Source organism: Lepus europaeus, chromosome 3 (genome assembly GCF_033115175.1).
Source record: "Lepus europaeus isolate LE1 chromosome 3, mLepTim1.pri, whole genome shotgun sequence".
NCBI classification, from domain to species: domain Eukaryota; kingdom Metazoa; phylum Chordata; class Mammalia; order Lagomorpha; family Leporidae; genus Lepus; species Lepus europaeus.
In genome coordinates this window covers 26,844,019-26,862,458 of record NC_084829.1, presented here as the reverse complement: position 1 = coordinate 26,862,458, position 18,440 = coordinate 26,844,019, and the positions used below count along the sequence as shown (strand labels likewise).

The 18,440-nt window shown below is 50.5% G+C and overlaps 1 protein-coding gene across 1 annotated transcript in view; it reads left to right on the top strand.

Moving 5' to 3' along the window:
• Window positions 1-354: 354 nt before the first annotated feature.
• GMPR (guanosine monophosphate reductase) overlaps window positions 355-18,440 on the top strand; it is a 41,647-nt gene continuing 23,561 nt past the window's right edge. The window contains exons 1-4 of the mRNA XM_062185440.1: window positions 355-521; window positions 7,954-8,073; window positions 10,517-10,600; window positions 14,695-14,868. Of these exons, the coding sequence (XP_062041424.1) occupies window positions 435-521; window positions 7,954-8,073; window positions 10,517-10,600; window positions 14,695-14,868 (465 nt within the window). The 5' untranslated portion in view covers window positions 355-434. The remainder of the gene's footprint in view (window positions 522-7,953; window positions 8,074-10,516; window positions 10,601-14,694; window positions 14,869-18,440) is intronic.

Below are 18,440 nucleotides of genomic sequence, written 5' to 3'. Positions count from 1 at the left end.
GGCTGCCTCGGCTGGAAATCAGAGAACAGAACGGAGCCCAGAACCCCGCTCTCTCGTCCAAGGAGGGCCCACGCCAGGTGCACTCCCGTCCACCGGGGACCTGGGGGAGACACGACACGGGCGCCCACTCCCCGACCCGGTCACCGCCCCGAGCCGGGCAGCGCCCTGCGGACCGCCCGCAGCCTCCTCGCCTCCCCAGTCCTGCCCCGGGCGCTCAGCGAGGGGGAGCCGGGGCCGAGCGCGGGGCGGGGCGGGGCGCCCGGGGCGCGAGGGGCGTGGGGCCAGCGGCGCGCGCGGCCGGGCTTAAGAGCGCGGCGCGCGCCGGGCCGCGGGAGCTCCCGGCCGCGGCACAGCAGCCCCGGCGCCGGCGCCCTCGCCGCCTCTGCCGCTGCCGCAGGAAGGAGCAGACAAGCTCCCGCCGCGCCGCCCGCACCATGCCCCGCATAGATGCGGACCTCAAGCTCGACTTCAAGGATGTGCTGCTCAGACCCAAGAGGAGCAGCCTCAGGAGCCGAGCCGAGGTGGGAGCCGTTCCAAAGCCGCCTTGGGTGGAATTTTTCTCCCGGGTGGCGCGGGGTCTCCCTGTCTGCTCTGGGGGTGCCGGCCCCCAGGCCTCCCTATCCAGCACCTGAGCACAGGGGAAAGGCAGGCCGGCTCCCGGCCAGGGAGGAAGAGGCCCGACTAGGGCCTAAATATGCAGGTGGGTGCGGGCGTTGGGTGGGCGAGGGGCAAAGAGCAGGTGGCCCTTGGTATTAAAGATAGGGGCGGGGGACCAGAGAGAGAGGAAGAGGAAAGACAGCCGCAGATTCTTGGGATTTTTTGGCGAACCGCTGCCGCTTTGGCATTGGGCTCTGCAGTGGGATTTCTTCACCCGTTCTTCACGACCTGTCCCGGCTCGAGTTCAGGGGACCCTGCCTGGTGGCACTCAACGGTCTCATGCCCCAGATACGCTGAAGGCGCGGGGATGCGGGTGGCGGGGCGTTTTGCTGGTTGTGTGCATGGCTGAGATTGGCGCCTGGGGAACAGGTGGAGCCGGGCCTGGAGCAAGTGGTCTGGGGGTTGAGGGGGGGAGGAGGGAGGTCAGGCCCTGAAGGGCCCCCTGCAGTGGCGTGGTTCTGCAGAGAGAAGCCCCGCAGGAGACTGGGCACGGTCTGTTGCCTGGGCCAATGTGGTAAACAAGGGAGGCTAAGCTAGCTACACAAACAACACCATAAATAAATGCCCTCCGCAGAGAACTCGGCTGCCCGGGCCTGACTGCAGTGCCGGCGGCTGCTGCCAGTCCAGGGCTTGTTTGGATTAGGGAAGTCTCCTGCCTTAGCCAATGGCGACACCCAGTCACCTTCTGCCAGCCGCAGCATTGGCTGCGTGGAGCCCAATAGGAAGAGCTGGGGGAGGAGTGGAGAACCCTACGCAGGCCCGGCTGGGTATGACCTGGTGCCTGTCCTCTGTGGTGTCCTTTTAGGTGCTCAAGGGCTGGGCAGCCTCTGGAAGCAAGAATAGTTTGGCTGGCAGCCCTGGATCTCCGGAAGTATAAAGCTGTGGTCAGATCTAAGCCAGAGCCAGAGGAAAGTGTGGGGATTCTGGGTGCACGGGTATTTTGGTGACCTCAATTTTGTTCAAAATTTGGTTAGAAGAAAGAACTTTGAGAAAAATCGTACTTAAAAAGAGATTGTGATATGTATTTTCTGAACATGAAAACATAGAACATTTAATATTTATGCAGTAGAATAAATTATTCCTTCCTGGGGAATAGCACAGTGGCACACTTGGTTTCATAATTCAGGCTGATTGCCATTGTTGATGCTGTCCCAGCGTGCACTGGCACCTTGTGGTCTTAAGGTACACGTGACTCTGAGAAGTTGGTGCCCTTGACAAGGGATTTTCCCCTTTGTAGGAGTTTCTCAGCTGTGTGCCTGGAAACCTGAGTTAACTGGATTTGCTTCTGCATAGGGTTCCCTCGTGCCCAGCTCCCTGGGCACGAGGCTGCTGCCTGGCTGGCCACTCGCCTGTAACCTCTTTCCTTGCCTGGGTAATGAGGATCTAGTTAGTCTCTGTAACCCCGCTCCAGCATTTCCTCAGTTTGCTTCTTGATGCCTGAGATTGTAGGCAGATACGAACTTTTCACAGCGCAAACCACAACATAAAATGTGCACCTTGGGAGAAGCGGTAGCTGGATGCAGACTCGAAACTGCAGAGTAGCTGGGGTGGGTGATTTGGTGAAGTGATGGAGATGCATAACATGTGTTGGGGTGTCTGGCTTTGAGGCACAGCTCTGCTCCCCATTCTAGCTTCCTGCTAATGCACACCTTGACACCTTGAGAGGCAGCGGTGATAGCTTGGGTGCTTGGGTCCCTGCCACCTACGTGGCAAATTTGGATGAAATTCCCAGCTCCTGGCTTCGACTTACACCAGTCTCAGTTGTTGGGGTGGGCATTTGGGGAGTAAACCAGCAGGTGGGAGACCTCTCTGTCTTCTGCCTCACAAATGAGTGAATAAACCTCAGGTTTGAGGAGCCAGGGGACAATGCACACCCTGGAAGTGCTTTGGTGGCTGAGGACAAGCAGTGACAAGTACCATGAGTTTTGATCAGAGCCAGGCCCGGTGAGCGGTCCCCCACTTGGAAGATGAAATTCCCCTGCAGGGACTTTAACACAAGCCTTACATGGAAAGAATTTGAAGTTGCCTCCCAGAGGCATAGGGCAGAAGTTAGAGGTGGCCCAGGTGGCCTTTTGGGTGCTGCAGGTAGGCAGTCATCCCTCAGCTCTTTACCTGTATTAATCCATCGCTTCAAGAGCACCAGCTATGGAGGAGTCAAGTTCCACAGGGCTCTGTGGGGACACGAGGGTGATCTTTACAGAGGAGCTGACGTGTCTATGGATTGAGGCGAGACCTTTGGGAAGCCTGCATCCTTCCTTGACTTTCCCAGTGTCCTTGTGATCCATTCCTGGCTCTGACATCCCGCTGAAATAATGCAATCCCGACTGTGGAAGTTGGGCATTAAGGAGAATACGACACTGTTTGGTTTGCTTAAAACTGGATTGTTTTCACCAGTGGTCCTAGCCCTATGGGGACAGGAGCAGAGCACACTGGAGAGAATAATGGGGTGAGAGAAAGGAGGCCTGGGTTATAGGCTGAGCTCTGAGGCTAATCTATTACTTTTGCAGCTGTGTTAGCTTCCTGAGGCTGAAAGTACCACCAAGCAGGTGGCTTGAGCAACAGGTCCTTAGGTCTTAGAATTCTGCGTGTTTTTTTTTTTTTCCCCCAGGCAGAGTTAGACAGTGAGAGAGAGAGAAAGAGAGAAAGGTCTTCCTCCCATTGATTCACTCCCCAGATGGCCGCTACAGCCAGCGTGCTGTGCCGATCTGAAGCCAGGAGCCAGGTGCTTCCTCCTGGTCTCCCATGAGGGTGCAGGGCCCAAGCACTTGGGCCATCCTCCACTGCCTTCCCAGGCCACAGCAGAGAGCTGGACTGGAAGAGGAGCAACTGGAACAGAACCAGCGCCCCAACTGGGACTAGAACCTGGAGTGCCGGCGCTGCAGGCGGAGGATTAGCCTAGTGAGCCATGGAGCCGGCCAGAATTCTGCTGTTTTTAAACTTTATTTTGAAGAGGGGAGGGAGATCAAGTGGATCTTATTTTATCCACTGGTTCCCTCCTCAAAAAACAGGGAGCCAGGAACTCAATCCAGATCTGAAGGTCCCAGATTAGGATGTCTGCAGAATTGATGGGTTCCCAGTCTCTGGTTTTCTGTCCAGCTTTGGTGTGCCTTCTTCTCCACCTGGTGTCCTCCCTGTGTCTGTGTCTGATAGTCCCGCCTTTAAGGAAAACATAGGTCATCTTGAAATAGGGCCCACCCTATGACCCCATCTTAACTTGATCCTCTGCAAAGACCCAATTTCCAAATAAAATCCTGTGCGGAGGTAACAGAAGATACGACTTCAGCAAGTTTCCTAAGGAGAAACAACTCAACCCCAAACAGCTCCTGTGAAATTAGAGGGTTTGACTCTGACTTGTTTTTACTCAGGCATGCGTCAGAACTGCCTAGGGAGACACTCCAAAATACACTGTCTGCAGCACAAAGGTGCTGATTCATAATGCTAGGGAAATCGTGCTGGGAAGATCATGATGGGCACACAAGTGCACGGGCCTGGCCCCTTGTGCAGCCATGCAGCTCACTGGTGAAGCTGCAGCAGCCGTGAGCTGCTTGGGAGCCTGAGTACCGAAGGTGAAGCTTCCAGGGTCAGACCCACGTCCAGAGTGGTTCGGGAGCCCACCAAGAATTGCCCTGAAGAATGGCACTGGTCAAAAGCAAGCTCATTTTTACCCCTTAGCTTGCCTTAGTTTATTGCACACTTGTTGATCCTCTATGACTACAAAGATGCAAGATGCTTCCCTTACTCAGGTGGGGGAGACAGTGAACCAGTCCTATAATAAAAGAACTGCTTTGCTCTCTCTGCGCCACAGTTCAAGGTAAAGGGCCCCATTGCTGCTTCCCTGATTGTACCCCTCTCACTTTGCTGGGCAGGGTTCACAGGGTTGGCCATGCTTTGGGTACTTGGGATGCTGGCTAAACCTCCCCCAAGTCACTTGGAGCCAATTCCAAGGCCTGCGTGGGCCTCTTCTCCAGGTGCGTGTTCAAAAGACCAGGTGCTGCTGGTGTGCTCATCTGCAGCCCCAGAGAATGGCTGAGCAGAAGCTATTCATGGAAATGTAAGTGGGTGTGCAGGGGCTTAATGTATAGACTTGGGGTGTCTGTGCAGGTGCACATGAGGATTTTGTGAAAAGGGAAGAGGGTGTGGCCTGGGGGCCCAAGGCTGGCTTCCGCACGCCACCCTGTTCTGGTGCTTCCAGGTCTTGAATGAAATGACTCTTGTTGGAGGAGAGGACATGTTTTATGTAGCAGCCTGCTGGCCTGACTCCTAGCACTGAATTGTTTTAGAGATCCATTTGTACTTAGGAGCCCTGGAAGTCTTGGGTGGTTCGGCTGACTTTAAGCAAGGTGTGTTTTGAGAGCTGCAACAGCTTGTTTTTGCGGTGAGAGGGGAGTTTGTTACTTTATGTTCCCTTTCAAACAGGCTTGGCACAAGGGGAACTTGAGGGTGCTATATTTGGTGCCTTGACCAGCTGGGGAAGATTAAATGCCAAGTGTTGTTCCTGGGAGGCTGGAACTCTTAACACATCTCTCTGTCTCTGTCTCAGTGAACAACTGGTTTGTTTTGTGTGCGTGTGTGGGTCTGGGTAGATAAAGTTGGTGGCCATGCTTTCCTTTCTCACTCATAGATTTTGGAAAGATTCTCCCTGTGGAGAAGACTCAAGAACTCAGGACTGTTTCTTTGAAGGTCTGTTTTGTGTACTGCTAATGGGTTTTGGAGTGCCAAGAAACACTCCTGGTAATCTCAGCTGGGTGCAGACACTAGCTGCCATCCCCAAGGCATCTTGTGTGGGTGTGTGAGAGCAGGGGGTGAGAGAGCACTTTGAGACCAAGGAACTCCATTTGTGTTAAGCCTGCAAGCCAAAATGATAGAAGGCCATTAGCACAGAAGAGTCCTTTAATTACCTTAGATAATGCCCACGTAACTGGCTTTCCTGAGATAGACCCAGGAATCCGGAGAAGGGAGGAGATGTCACATTATGTTCCTACAACTGCAGTGTCTCATATCTGCTTCGTGATTGCTGTGAAAGGTCAGAGCAATCATATTTATGACATCATTTGCTCAGGAAGCCTTCTGGCCACGGAGCCCTGCGTGGAGAAGCAAGAGAAATGAAAAGGCTAAATGGCTTGCAGATTCCCCAGTGTTTTCTGACCAGATGCTAATTGCAGAGTAAAAGTGGGGAGGGGAGGAGGATAGAATGGGTAAGTGTCCCCAGGAAGCCAAGGGCAAGATTTTGTAACTGTTTCTACTGCAGTTTACCTTGGGAAAACACCCACCTCCGGGACTGTCTGTATCAGTCAACATACAGCCCAAAAAGAAACAATGTGGGATATTTAAAATGGGGAGTTCCTGGCTCCCAGAGCTGGCTGTTAGAGAAACAGGGAGTTCCTGGCTGTTGAAGCCATTTGAGGAGTAAACCAGCAGATGGAAGAGCTCCCCCTGTCATCTGTTACTCTGCCTTTCAAATAAATAAGATTAGAGAATTTTTTTTTTTTTGACAGGCAGAGTGGATAGTGAGAGAGAGAGAGACAGAGAGAAAGGTCTTCTTTTTGCCGTTGGTTCACTCTCCAATTGCCACTGTGGCCAGCGCATCTCGCTGATCCGAAGCTAGGAGCCAGGTGCTTCTCCTGGTCTCCCACGCAGGTGCAGGGCCCAAGGACTTGGGCCATCCTCCACTGCCTTCCCGGGCCATAGCAGAGAGCTGGCCTGGAAGAGGGGCAACCGGGATAGAATCTGGCGCCCCGACCAGGACTAGAACCCGGTGTGCCGGTGCCGCAAGGCGGAGGATTAGCCTGTTAAGCCACGGCGCCGACCAAGATCAGGGAATTTAATGCAGGGCACCTGACATGGGTGAGAAGCCAAGTGAGATGTTGAGTGCCCCAGAGATCAGCAATGGTGAGAAGCCTTCCCCACGCTAAGGAGAGGGCCAGCGGGAGGCTCTGGTCTCCCCAACAAACTGTGACCAAGGACAAGAAGGCCTCTCTGGTCACAGGGTCTGGAGCCTGCAGGGGATGTGGCTGCTCTGGGGAAGTTGCCCACCACAGAGGGAATCTGGGAGGACCACCCTCATCTCTTCACGTCTCCCATTGCCATTCAGTTGGCCAAACTCAGCCAGAAATGAGCTTGAGAAACGGAGCCTGGGAGGTGGGGTGTGCTCTGTGATAAGAGTGGCTATGGTACCTGCCTGTGATTGAAAAAGCAAATCTGACCTGTTCCTGGTACCCTGCTCCCAGGAGAGTCCCCTGTGGTAGCAAAGCTGCTGTTCTGGGTTCCTGAAAGCTGATGGCCATAAATGCCCTGCAGTAGGAGGCACAGGAAACTTGGAAAGCCCTCCCTCCAGTGGTTTGCAAATCAGAGGAACACGTGTTATATGCATGAGCGTATGGCTGCAGTGTACTTTCCCCCAGCTCTTTGAAAGACACTCATAATTACAAAACAGCCGTCAGGGTTGCATGGCATGGGATGAATTGTTTAGAGCTCACTGCAGGGTGAATTTGGAATGTGGCTCTAGGGGAAAGGTGAGAACTGCTGGGATTCTGATGGGAAGGAGGACGTGGTTGGCACAGAAGAGTGGAGATTTTCCCAGGAGGGGAGTATTCTCTCCAGTGCTGGGAAGGGAGGAAACGCTAGCCCTTGTGTGGGTGTTTAGGGCTCGTGTGAACCAGGCTTGGGAGAGAACATGGTTGTGGGGAAGACCGAGGTTAGTGGAGCAGGAGAGGATGCTTCAGCCGGGAGGATGGCCTTCAGGTAGCCTGTCCTTCTACTTCCAGCAGCCTTTGGGGGTGCCAAGGAGTCCACTTGAGTTTTCTAAAGTTTCTCTTATTGGAAGAGGAGAGAGAGACAGCAAGAGCATGAGAGAGATCTTATACCTGCTGGTTTGTTCCACAAATGCCCATGACAGCCGAGACTCGGCCAGGCTGAAGTAAAAAATCCAGGAACTCAACTCAAGGTCGCCCATGTGGGTGGCAGAAACACAAACCACTTGAGCCAATACCTGCTGCCTGGGAGGGTGCATAGTATCAGGAAGCTGGAATCCAGGCTGTCTGATATGGATGCAGGCTTCCCAAGCTGTTTCTTCGCCACTGTACCCAATGCTTGTCCCCTGTTTGAGGTGTTGAACTTTGTACAACCCATTACGTGGTTTCCTCAGACACCTAAGATATCTTTCAAAGATGTCATCCAAGCCCTAAGCGAATCCAGGGACTTCTCTTGTATTCTTCCCACGCTCTGCAAGTTCGAGAAATTCTGCACCTATCACGTAAGAGCCAAGCACTCATTTCTTGTCCCTTTTTTGGCCAACAGGTGGATCTTGAGCGAACCTTCACATTTCGAAACTCGAAGCAGACCTACTCAGGGATTCCCATCATTGTGGCCAACATGGACACCGTGGGGACATTTGAGATGGCAGCTGTGATGTCACAGGTGGGCCAGTGCGCTCTCCTCCCTTTGCTGCTGCAATATGAACAGGTTGTTAGGAGCCTGCCTTAGGTTTGTACACAGGGAAGAGGAGAAAAGGGAGAACGTGGGTCAGTCCCTTCCTGGAGTCTGGCCGTCGCAGGAGACTCTTCTTCCTCTTTAATCAGAAGATGGACAGTGTGCACTCTGCTTTCCACGACCTGCATCCATTTCTTCTGTGAAAATGCCCATGATGGTTTTACAAATTGGAGGTGCATGAAGAAGTTAGGCAGTGTGACAGGTGCCATACTTCAAAAGAGTGTCATCGCTTTAAAAATCAAGATGGAGATGCTATGTATGCAGTCAGTGCTATAGTGTTTGTTGCATAATTAGGTAGAAAGCATCTAGTGAACACTACTGGATATAATGTATCTCTTAATTCTTAACTCCAGAGGCTGGTTCCTTTCGAAGACAAGGAGCCTGAGGCAGAGGTAGAGAGGAAGGGTACCTTTCCCCCTGGGCCCTCAGCCAGGTAGATGGGGAGTCCAGATTCAAACCCAAACTAACTCTGGAAACTGCCGAATTTACCTGTCAACTTAAATTGACAGATTGCTGGACCAGTCTGACTTCCTGTAAGGGAGTAGCTGATCTCCTGGCCTTGGGAACAATAAGGGAGGAACCACTAGGGGCAGGACCTCTGTCTCGTGCAGCTGCATGTGAGATGTTTCTCACTGATGGGCTCAGGGGGTGTGCATTTATTTCCGTTGGTAGTGCCTGCCAAGTGGAAAGATAAATCCAATTAGTTGAGAGAGCGTCCCGCTGTGGGCAGCAAGCCTCTCCGCAGGGGGTGCTGGGATTCGTTATTAGCCAGTGATTAGAAGGAGAGGATTCTCAAACAAATTATGAGCTCAGAAAATGCAGTAGGGGATGGTCTGTCCGACTGCATGATCACTTGTATGGTCTGTCAGCCTTCAGCCCCCACAGAGCTCCAGGCCAGAGCCTGACAAATTAATTGCTGGAGGAATGTGGTATTTTTGTCCCTCTGCCTATCTCTTCCTCTGCTGTCATCAGCCATAGCTACTAATGAATTTTGTGTTTGTTTAAAAGTGTGTGTGTGTGGGGGGGAGAACTGGGGAGCAGTAAATTGCCTGGCTGATTCATATACCAGCTGGTTGATTCATATACCACAGTATTAGTCCATGAAAAACTCAAAATTTGCTCACCCTTCCCCTTATTACGGGGTAGTCTCTACCCTAATGAGAGGGTAAACACTGGGTGAGCCCTGTGTGGGGACCACGCATTCTTACATCTGGAATCTACAGAACTAGTGCAAGTGAATAAAGCACAGAGCCTTAGACTGAGAATTGTAGGTGGGGAATAGGCCAGCCTGGAGAAGTTAGGCGAGAGGTGTTTGTCCAGAGGAAGACTGAACTCTGTAGTCGAGTCCAAGTCTGACTGTGACCTGTGACCCTGACTAGCTAAGTAGTCGCTAAGTTTTTTAACTTTAAACTTCTTAACCTCCTTTTCTGCCCATGAAGCTAATCATTAATACCATTTGTAGTTTTTCTGAGATTTATTTTTTGGAAGATTTATTTTTTATTTTATTTTAAAGGTAGAGTTACAAAGAGGCAGAGAGAGAGAGAGAGAGAAAGAGATCTTCTATCTGTTGGTTCACTTCTCAGTGGCTGGAGCTGGGCCCATCTGAAGCTTCTTCTGGATCTCCCACATGTGTGCAGGGGCCCAAGGACTTAGACCATCTTCTGCTACTTTACCGGGCACATTACCATGGAGCTGGATCAGAAGTAGAGCAGCCGGGACTCGAACTGGCATCCATATGGGATGCTCGCACTGCAGGCAGAAGCTTTACTGGCTATGTCACAGCACTGACCCCTGTTCTGAGGTTTAAATGAAGTTATGTCTGTGCAGCATTGGCACAGAGGTAGCAAATGCAGGGTCATGGACTTGGGATTTCAATGTAGACCTGAGGACCTCCCTCCCCCAAGAATACTGCCTGCCAGATGGGTTTAGCTTCAGCAGGAAATATTTAGGTGTGGACCCCAAGAAAAACCTTTCAGGTACAAGATGTGGTTCGAGAGGGTTTGTTAAGCAGTTGTTGTGGGCTGGTCCTTCTGGACAGGAAACCTGCTGCAAGGTTTTCCTATTTATTTTATTTTTTTCTACCTGTTCTGCTCTTGGCCGAACTCAGGTGTAGGCGGGAACCAGGGTGGGCTGGCCAGGCCTCTGAGAGATCTCCCCTTGCCTTTTGGCAGAGCCTCCTATGTCTTAGATGCAGTGTTACCTACTCCCTAGCATGGGAAACATTGTAATGGCTTTGTGATTTCCCTGGTTATACCTTTTTGTTTGGCTCCTAGGAACATGTTCCAAGCAAATTAAGCATGAGTGGCACCAGGCCAAATGCCTTTGTCGGATCCCTTGGCTGCCCATCCTGATGCCATGTTTTGTTTTCTAGCACTCCATGTTCACAGCAATTCATAAGCATTACTCCCTGGACGACTGGAAGCTCTTTGCTGCAAATCACCCTGAATGCCTGCAGGTACGCCCTGGTCCCATTACAAGTGACAGGTGCTGTGTGTGGGTGCGGGAGAGGGCTTTGGGTTGTGCGGAGGGTTTGAGGGAGCACATAGGTGTACGGGATGGATGGAGTGGTTCTCCAGCCGGATGATGTTGGCTGGGATTTGCCCAGCAGGCCTGTTCCCCAGTGTGTACTAGGAGTTGCCTCTAAGGAATATCTGTGGGCCTTTGAAAGGTCCTTCAAAAAGTTCATGGAGAAGTAGATTAAAAGATAAGTTTGTTGTAGTGCAAAAAATTAAATCCATGCACACAAGCTGTCGTCAGAGAATTTATGGAAATGTGAGTTATGAAAAAGCATGGCTTGCAAAATAAGTTTTGCACCAAAATCAACTTATCTTTTAACTCCATGTTTCTATGAACTTAAACTTTTTTTTTTTTTTTTTTTTTGAGAATCCGAGAAAGACAAGGAGAAAGAACTCTGGTTCAGTCCCCAGATGCCTGCAATGGCTGAGTTGAAGCTAGAAGTCTAGAACTCAATCCAGATCTCCCACTTGGTGGCAGGTCCCCAGTCACCTGAGCCATCACTACTACCTCCCAGGGTTCTGCATTGACAGGAACCTGGAATCAAGAGCCACTGAACCTAGATACTCCAATGTGTAGACATGGGTGTCTTATCTGCTACCTGCTCCTCCACAAACTTCTTAAAGTGCCCTCATATCTTGAGAGCCTAGGGCAGAGTTAATGTTCCTGCCAGGTGTTTCAAGTGGATCTGACCTGAACATGCCTTCTGGCAGTAGAAGAAAAAATTAATTATAAACAAGTTGCTTTGGGATTGAGTAGACAATATGCTTGCTGGAAAGACTTTTGTTAGAAAGACCAGAAGTCTTGAGGAACCTTCATCCGCTGCTGATGGGGATGTAAAATGGTGCAGCTGCTTTGGAGAACAGTGTGCTTAGAAGTCAGAGTTACCATACTACCCAGGAGCTCTGTGTCTAGGTATAGACACAGCAGAAATGAAAATACAAGTCACACACAACTTGCTAACAGTCATAGCAGCCATATTCACATAGCCCAGAAGTGGAAACAACCCAGGTGCCTGTCAGTGGACAAATGGGTAAATAAAATGTAGTCTCTCCATTCAGTGTAATGTTACTTAGCCAGACAGAGGAATGAAGTTCTGATTCATGTGACAAGGTGATTGGACCTGGGAAATACCCGATTAGGTCAAAGCCAGATACAGAAGGCCACATGTGGTTCCATTTACAGGAAATGTCCAGAATAGGCAGGCCTAAAAAGACATAAAATAGGTGAGTGGCTGCCTAGGCCTTAGGGGATGGAGTTTCGGGAGTGATGATTAAAGAGATGCAGCCGCTGCTTTGGGGAGTCATGAAATGTTCTAAAATTGGTTGTGATGATTGCACAGCTCTGAATATACCAAAACATCGTTGAACTATGCATTTTGGGTGAACTATACAATGTCACTATAACTCAATAATAGTTTAAAAAAAAAACAGACCTAACAACAAAAAGTCCCTCAGAACACACCTGCATTTCCTACAGGTGCATTTGGGTGTTCCGGAGCCAGAGACAGCCAAGAGCTACAGCGCTCTTAAAGAGCTGATGGTCTGTGGTTAGGAATCCCTTCATAGCAGGCTGCTGCTGGCACTGTGTTTCAGTTGGGTGTGCATTTGGCCAGCCAGGTTGTTTGGGAGATAAGTTCAATAGGGGGATGACTCTATAGGAAGTCCTTTTTTGCCGTACTGTGTTCAAATGAAATTTAAATACTTGTTTTTGCTTTCTCCGACTTCTCCCTGAGCAGGCTGAGCAGCCATCATAGAATCTGAAATGCTCTGAAATCTAAATAATTTTTGAGCACTAAAAGTCTTGAAAGGCATTTCAGATTTCAGACTTCGCTATTTTGCAAATACTCCAAAATGCTAGAAACTGACATCTGGAACACTGGCACATTGTCTGGCCCAGGCATTTTGTATAGGGGATGCTTAACCTGAAGAAGTTGGGAAACAATGATTTTCCATTTGTTTGGTCAACCCTCTCACCCACCCCCAAACCCACTTTTTAAGGTGAGCTCTTGGTTCATTGGAACCTCGGCCTCCATTACTGAGGACGAAAATTTGATTTACTGCCCTGCCCCTGCCCTCCTCCAAATAAAAGGCTAAATCAAAAGGGGAAATGTAGAACAAACAGTGGCACTGAGATCCAGACTTGTGCAAATGGATGCAGACAGGGATGTGCAGGGCCTCAGCCATCCCACACAGAGCCTAGCACCCTCAGAGAACTGGGTAGGCCCTGGAAGCTCAGATCTGCATGGTGGCTGCATTGTTGAGATTAAGCTAGGTCCCTCATCCATGGCTGTGGGTTCACTTAAAGGATGGGGTAGGGGGTGGAGGATAACCAAACAATGAAAAAGAGAATCGTGCAGTTCAAACACAGGTATTTCTCCTGCTAGGTGAGAGTCTGACCCCTGGCTTAGTTTGGCTGAAGGCGCGGAATAGTTAAAAATGAGTCTTTTACCAAAGAGCAGATTTTCTGAGAAGGCAGAGGCATGGGCTTCAAGAGCACTGGGTCTGTGGAGGAGAGGGTATCACAGAGAAAGGTGAGGTGGCTTCAGATTTTAAAAAAATTTTTTTTATTTGAAAGGCAGAGTTACAGAGAGAGGGAGAAGCAGAGAGGTTTTTCCATCTGCTGATTCACTCCCCAAATGGCTGCAGCAGCTGGAGCTGGGCTGGGCCAACCTGAAGCCAAGAGCCAGGAGCCTCTTCTGGGTCTCCCATGTGGGTGCAGGGGCCCAACCACTTGGGCCATCTTCCACTGCCTTCCCAGGCCATTAGCAGAGAGCTGGATCAGAAGAGGAGCAGCCTGGACACAAAATGGCACTCCTATGGGATGCTGGTGCCACAGGTGGCGACTTGGCCTACTCTGCCAGAGCACCAGGCCCCTGAGGCTTCAGATTTAAACACTTGCAAATACAGTTGCAAAAGGTCACATCAGGCTCCTTTGTTCTTACACCATAGAAGTTTTGCTCCTTTAATTGGAACACACTGCAGCTGTTTGTGCAGGTTCAAGTTCACACGTGTGGTCCTGTTTTACAGTGGCCATCCCTTTTCTGCACTAGGTGTCTGAGACCACGGATGGTACCCAACCTTGTGTTGACTGTGTTTTCCCTAAACATACGCACACATGATGAAGGTTAACTTACAAGAGATTTAACACAACTAATAATGAAATAGAACAATGATGACAGTATACCATTAGAGTTTTTGAAGTTGTTTCTGGAATTTCCCATCTGATACCCTCAGGTAGTGAGTGGGGACTTCTGCATAGGCAGTAGAGCTAGAAACGGGAAGAAGTTTCTGAGAGACTTTTTTTTGAAAGAACCACAGAGAGGGGAAGGCAAAGACAGAAATCTTCACTGGTTTGCTCACCAAATGGCCACAACAGCCAGGGCTGAGCCAGGTGAAAGCCAGGAGCTTCATCCGGGTCTTCCATAAGAGTGCAGGGACCCAAGGACTTGGGCCATCATCTGCTGCTTTCCCAGGCACATTAGCAGGGAGCTGGATCAGAAGTGGAGCAGCTGGGACTTGAACTGGTGCTCATATGGGATGCTAGCACGGCAGGCAGCAGCTTTACCCACTACACCACAGCACCAGCCCTTGTGGTGTTCGGGACTCCCTGTCCCACTCTCTAAGTGAAGTGTTCGGGGGATGTGGCAGCTTTGGCATGAGTTCACTGACTGCCCCTTGTTCTATGGGAAAATTTTCAGCTCACCCTTTGGTCTTCCTTGAGTTTCCTGATACCACACTTGTACCAGCAACTGCACAATTCAGTGTTCCACAAAGAGAAATGGAAGCCAAGAGAAACCTTTTTCTGAATATTTTAGAGTCTGTGTATTTTAGTTTTGGTTTAAGGATCTGGGCAGTTCAGCAGTAGGAAAGGGGGTGGTGGTTAAAGTCTAGGTCTTTGAATGGACAGATCTCCACCTCTGCTGCAGCTGCTTCCTGGGGCAGGTCCCCTGTGTGCTTGATTGGGTGAAGACACTGGAGCAGGTGCATGCATGGGTACCATGGTTCATGTCTGTCTACCTTGATTTTGGCACAGCACGTAGCCGTGAGCTCGGGCAGCGGGCAGAGTGACTTGGAAAAGATGAGCAGCATTCTGGAAGCCGTGCCACAGGTTAAGTTTATTTGCCTGGATGTGGCCAATGGATATTCAGAACATTTTGTGGAATTCGTGAAACTCGTCCGTGCCAAGTTTCCTGAGCACACCATCATGGTGAGTATGCTGCCACCGTCTGGCGATGGGGAAGCAAAGAAGGTCAAGTGTATGGTTGGGGGGCACTGGATTCTCTTCAGAGCTTTTGGTGTCTCCTTAATGGAAAGGTTGAAAATAATCCTCAGGAAAAGTGTAGGCAATAGCTATGGGACTCTGAAACTAGGTGTCCTACATAAGAAGTAAAATCCTGATCAACACCGTATAGGATGCTGGCTCCTCATTTTTGCTAAAGACCATCAGTTGTTGGTTATCATGTGATCCCTTTAAAACAATGGTCTGTCACTCCTTAGCTGGGAGTCTGTGAGGATACTTCAGAAAACTCACAGAAAAATGTAATGGAAAGATAAGTTTGTTGTGATGCACAGAAGTTCTAAAATCCATGCATAGTTTTTTCCCCATACGCGTTTGCTAGGGCTTTTGTGAAGATCCCTCATTTGCATGGGCTTCAAATTTGCACACAAATAGACTTAATATTTTTTTAGAGATTTATTTGGGAAGCAGAGTTAAAGGGGGACAGATCTCCCATCCACTAGTTCACTCATCAAATGGCCACAACATCTGGGGCTGGGCCAGGCCAAAGCCAGGAGCCAGCAGCTGCTTCTGGGTCTCCCACGTGGGTGCAGGGGCCCAAGCAGTTGGGCCATCCTCCACCACTTTCCCAGGTGCATTAGCAGGGAGCTGGATCAGAAGTGGAGCAGCCAGGACTCAAATTGGCACTCATTGGCTGCCAGCATCTTACTGCTGGCCCCTGAACTTGTATCCATTTTCCATAGACTTTTTGAGGTATTCTCATGTTAAAAAATTGGAAATAATGCAACGAGGCTTCAGTTGAACATATTTATGCCCTCCATGCCACACCCCTTCTTTTTTATTTTTTTAAAAGATTTATTGTATTTATTGGAAAGACAGAGTTACAGAGGGAGGCAGAGACAGAGAGAGGTCTTTCATCGCTGGTTCACTCCCCAGATGGTTGCACTGGCCGGAGCTGCGCTGATCCAAAGCCAGGAGCCAGGAGCTTCTTCTAGGTCTCCCGCATGGGTGCAGGGGCCCAAGCACTTGGGCCATCTTCTGCTGCTTTCCCAGGCCGTAGCAGAGAGCTGGATCGGAAGTGGAGCAGCAGGGACTAGAAACAGCGCCCATATGGGATGCTGGCGCTTCAGGCCAGGGCTTTAACCCGCTGGGCCACAACACTGGCCCTGCCACACCCCTTCTTGTCAGTAGATAATTGTGCCCTGAGCTGGACTTCCCAATATGAAGATTTCATGACAGGCAGCTCAGTGGTTGGGGAATTGTTGGGTGGGCTGTTCTATCTGCGTCTCCTTCCTTTTCCGTATTTTCCTAATCACTTACACCTTCACAAGTTAGTATTTATGACTTCCGGGAAAGGTGAATTTCCAGGAAAGGGAAATGGAAGCTCCAGGGTTGAGATGGGGCTTCTAGAAAGTTCTGTGCTGTAATTATGCTGTCTTTACTGGTCTACGTCATCAGAACATTTAGTTTGGCCACTAGATAATTTCTCTCCTTTAAAAATTTTTTTTCATTTTTACCTCTTTTCTCTGCACATTTCATTGCTGTACGGAAGCCGGGAGGCAGCTGTTATTTCTCTTTATGGGCCTGGATCTTCTGTTGAGTCTAAGAACTTATAAGATAGTATTTTTATTTTTAACTTTTTTTTTTCTTTGACAGGCAGTGTGGACAGTGAGAGAGAGACAGAGAGAAAGGTCTTCCTTTTCCATTGGTTCACCCCCCAATGGCCGCTGCGGCCGGCGCACTGCTTCCTCCTGGTCTCCCATGCAGGTGCAGGATCCAAGGACTTGGGGCATCCTTCACTGCACTCCCGGGCCACAGCAGAGAGCTGGACAGATGGAGGAACAACCAGGACATAATCTGGCGCCCCGACTGGGACTAGAACTGGTGTGCTGGTGCCGCAGGTGGAGGATTAGCCTATTGAGCCGCAGTGCCGGCCATAAGATAGTATTTTTATACTTTCCAAACAAATGGGAGGAAAGGATTAAGAATTGTCCCAAGGTCAGCCAGCTGTTGCCAGCATTAGGAGTGGGGAAGGAAACAGCAGGTTCATCTTTCCCCCCCTAAATGGTGCTGCCAACTTCATTGTGCGTTGAAAGCTGTGAAGCAGTTAGGTCTCTGCCCAGTGTCCCTGGGGCAGAACTGGGACCTTCGCAGATGGGGCTGCCAGGAGCATCTTTTGCGCCACTGTTTGTTTGGTCTTTGCCCTGAGTTCTGCACAGACGCCTGAGGCCTCTCTGATTTCTTGAGAGATAGGGATGTCCCGCCCGCAGCTCCTCAGTCCTGGGACACTGAGGGGAGTGGCAGGCTGGTCACCAGAGAGACCAAACTGTGATCCGAAGCTTGGAGCTCGCAGCCCCTCACTCCCTGCCCATTCTCCAGGGAGGCAGAGAGGCTGGACATGGGATTAATCCCTTCTGCCTGTGTGACGGAGGTGCCTAAAATCTCAGCAGGATGAGGTTTAGGGACTTCCGGGTTGAAAGTACATCCATGTGTTGATGGAGGTGGACCCCAGTTCCACCAGGACACCTCCAGGCCTTACCCTAGGTACAGCCTCATCTGCCTGCTTATCTGTATCCTTTGCCCTGTCCTTTTTTAATAAACTGGGGAATGCGTTTCCCCAAGTTTGCCTACTCTAGCCAACTCATTGAACCCAACCAGAGGGCTGTGATATGCCACCAAGCCAGACAGAAGTTGTGGGTGACACACAGTTAGTGATTGGCATCTCAGATGGGGTGGTCCTATGGGACCAAGCCCTATCCCGTGGGGTCTGATGCCACCTCCAGGTGAGGGTGACAGAGTTGAGTTTTGCCGTAGAGGCCCAGATCTGATGGCATCCACTGGAGAATGGCTTGATACGTAGAGACCACGTGCCTCCCCCACCTCCAACCCACCAAAGTGCTCTGGAAGTGTGGAGTGTGAGAGAATTTGCCTTGTGTCAGACGGGTACCTGCTGTAATTTGAGAGGTTTCTATCCACTTCCTCTCATCTTTACTACATCCCTGCCAAGCATGGGGACAATTTGCCCATGTGGACTGCAAGGCAGGACTCCTAGATTCTGAATGCTTCTTCAACAGTTGAATTTTCATGAGCGTTAAGGGGCAGAGTTGGGGTTGGAAGCAGCTTGGTGTGAGTGCCAAGACCTGGACAATGTCCTTTTCTTCTGCCTTTGGCCTGCTCCAGCCCCAGCTATTGTGGGGCATTCGGGGATTGAACCAGCAGATGGGAGCTTGGTGTCCCTGGCTGTGCGTCTCAAGATGAAGGATGAACTTAAAGTCTCTGGAACTCTGTCTGGGGCAGTAGAGGGAGCTTGACAAATGCTTGCGGAGTGGAAGAGGAGTTCCTTGAGTATTTCTCTCTGACTAGGAGGTGAAGACAGGGCCCCAGTAGCCATCAGCAGGACTCTCGGCTGGCTGAGCTGCTGCCAGATCTTCCCAGCCCGCCACTCTTGGCTTGAAATGCTCCGGAGACAGGAGGCTTTAGTAAGGTGGGAGCAGTTCTTCCTGTTACTGTGCTGGGCACTGGAGTAAGTGATGAAGTGCCGG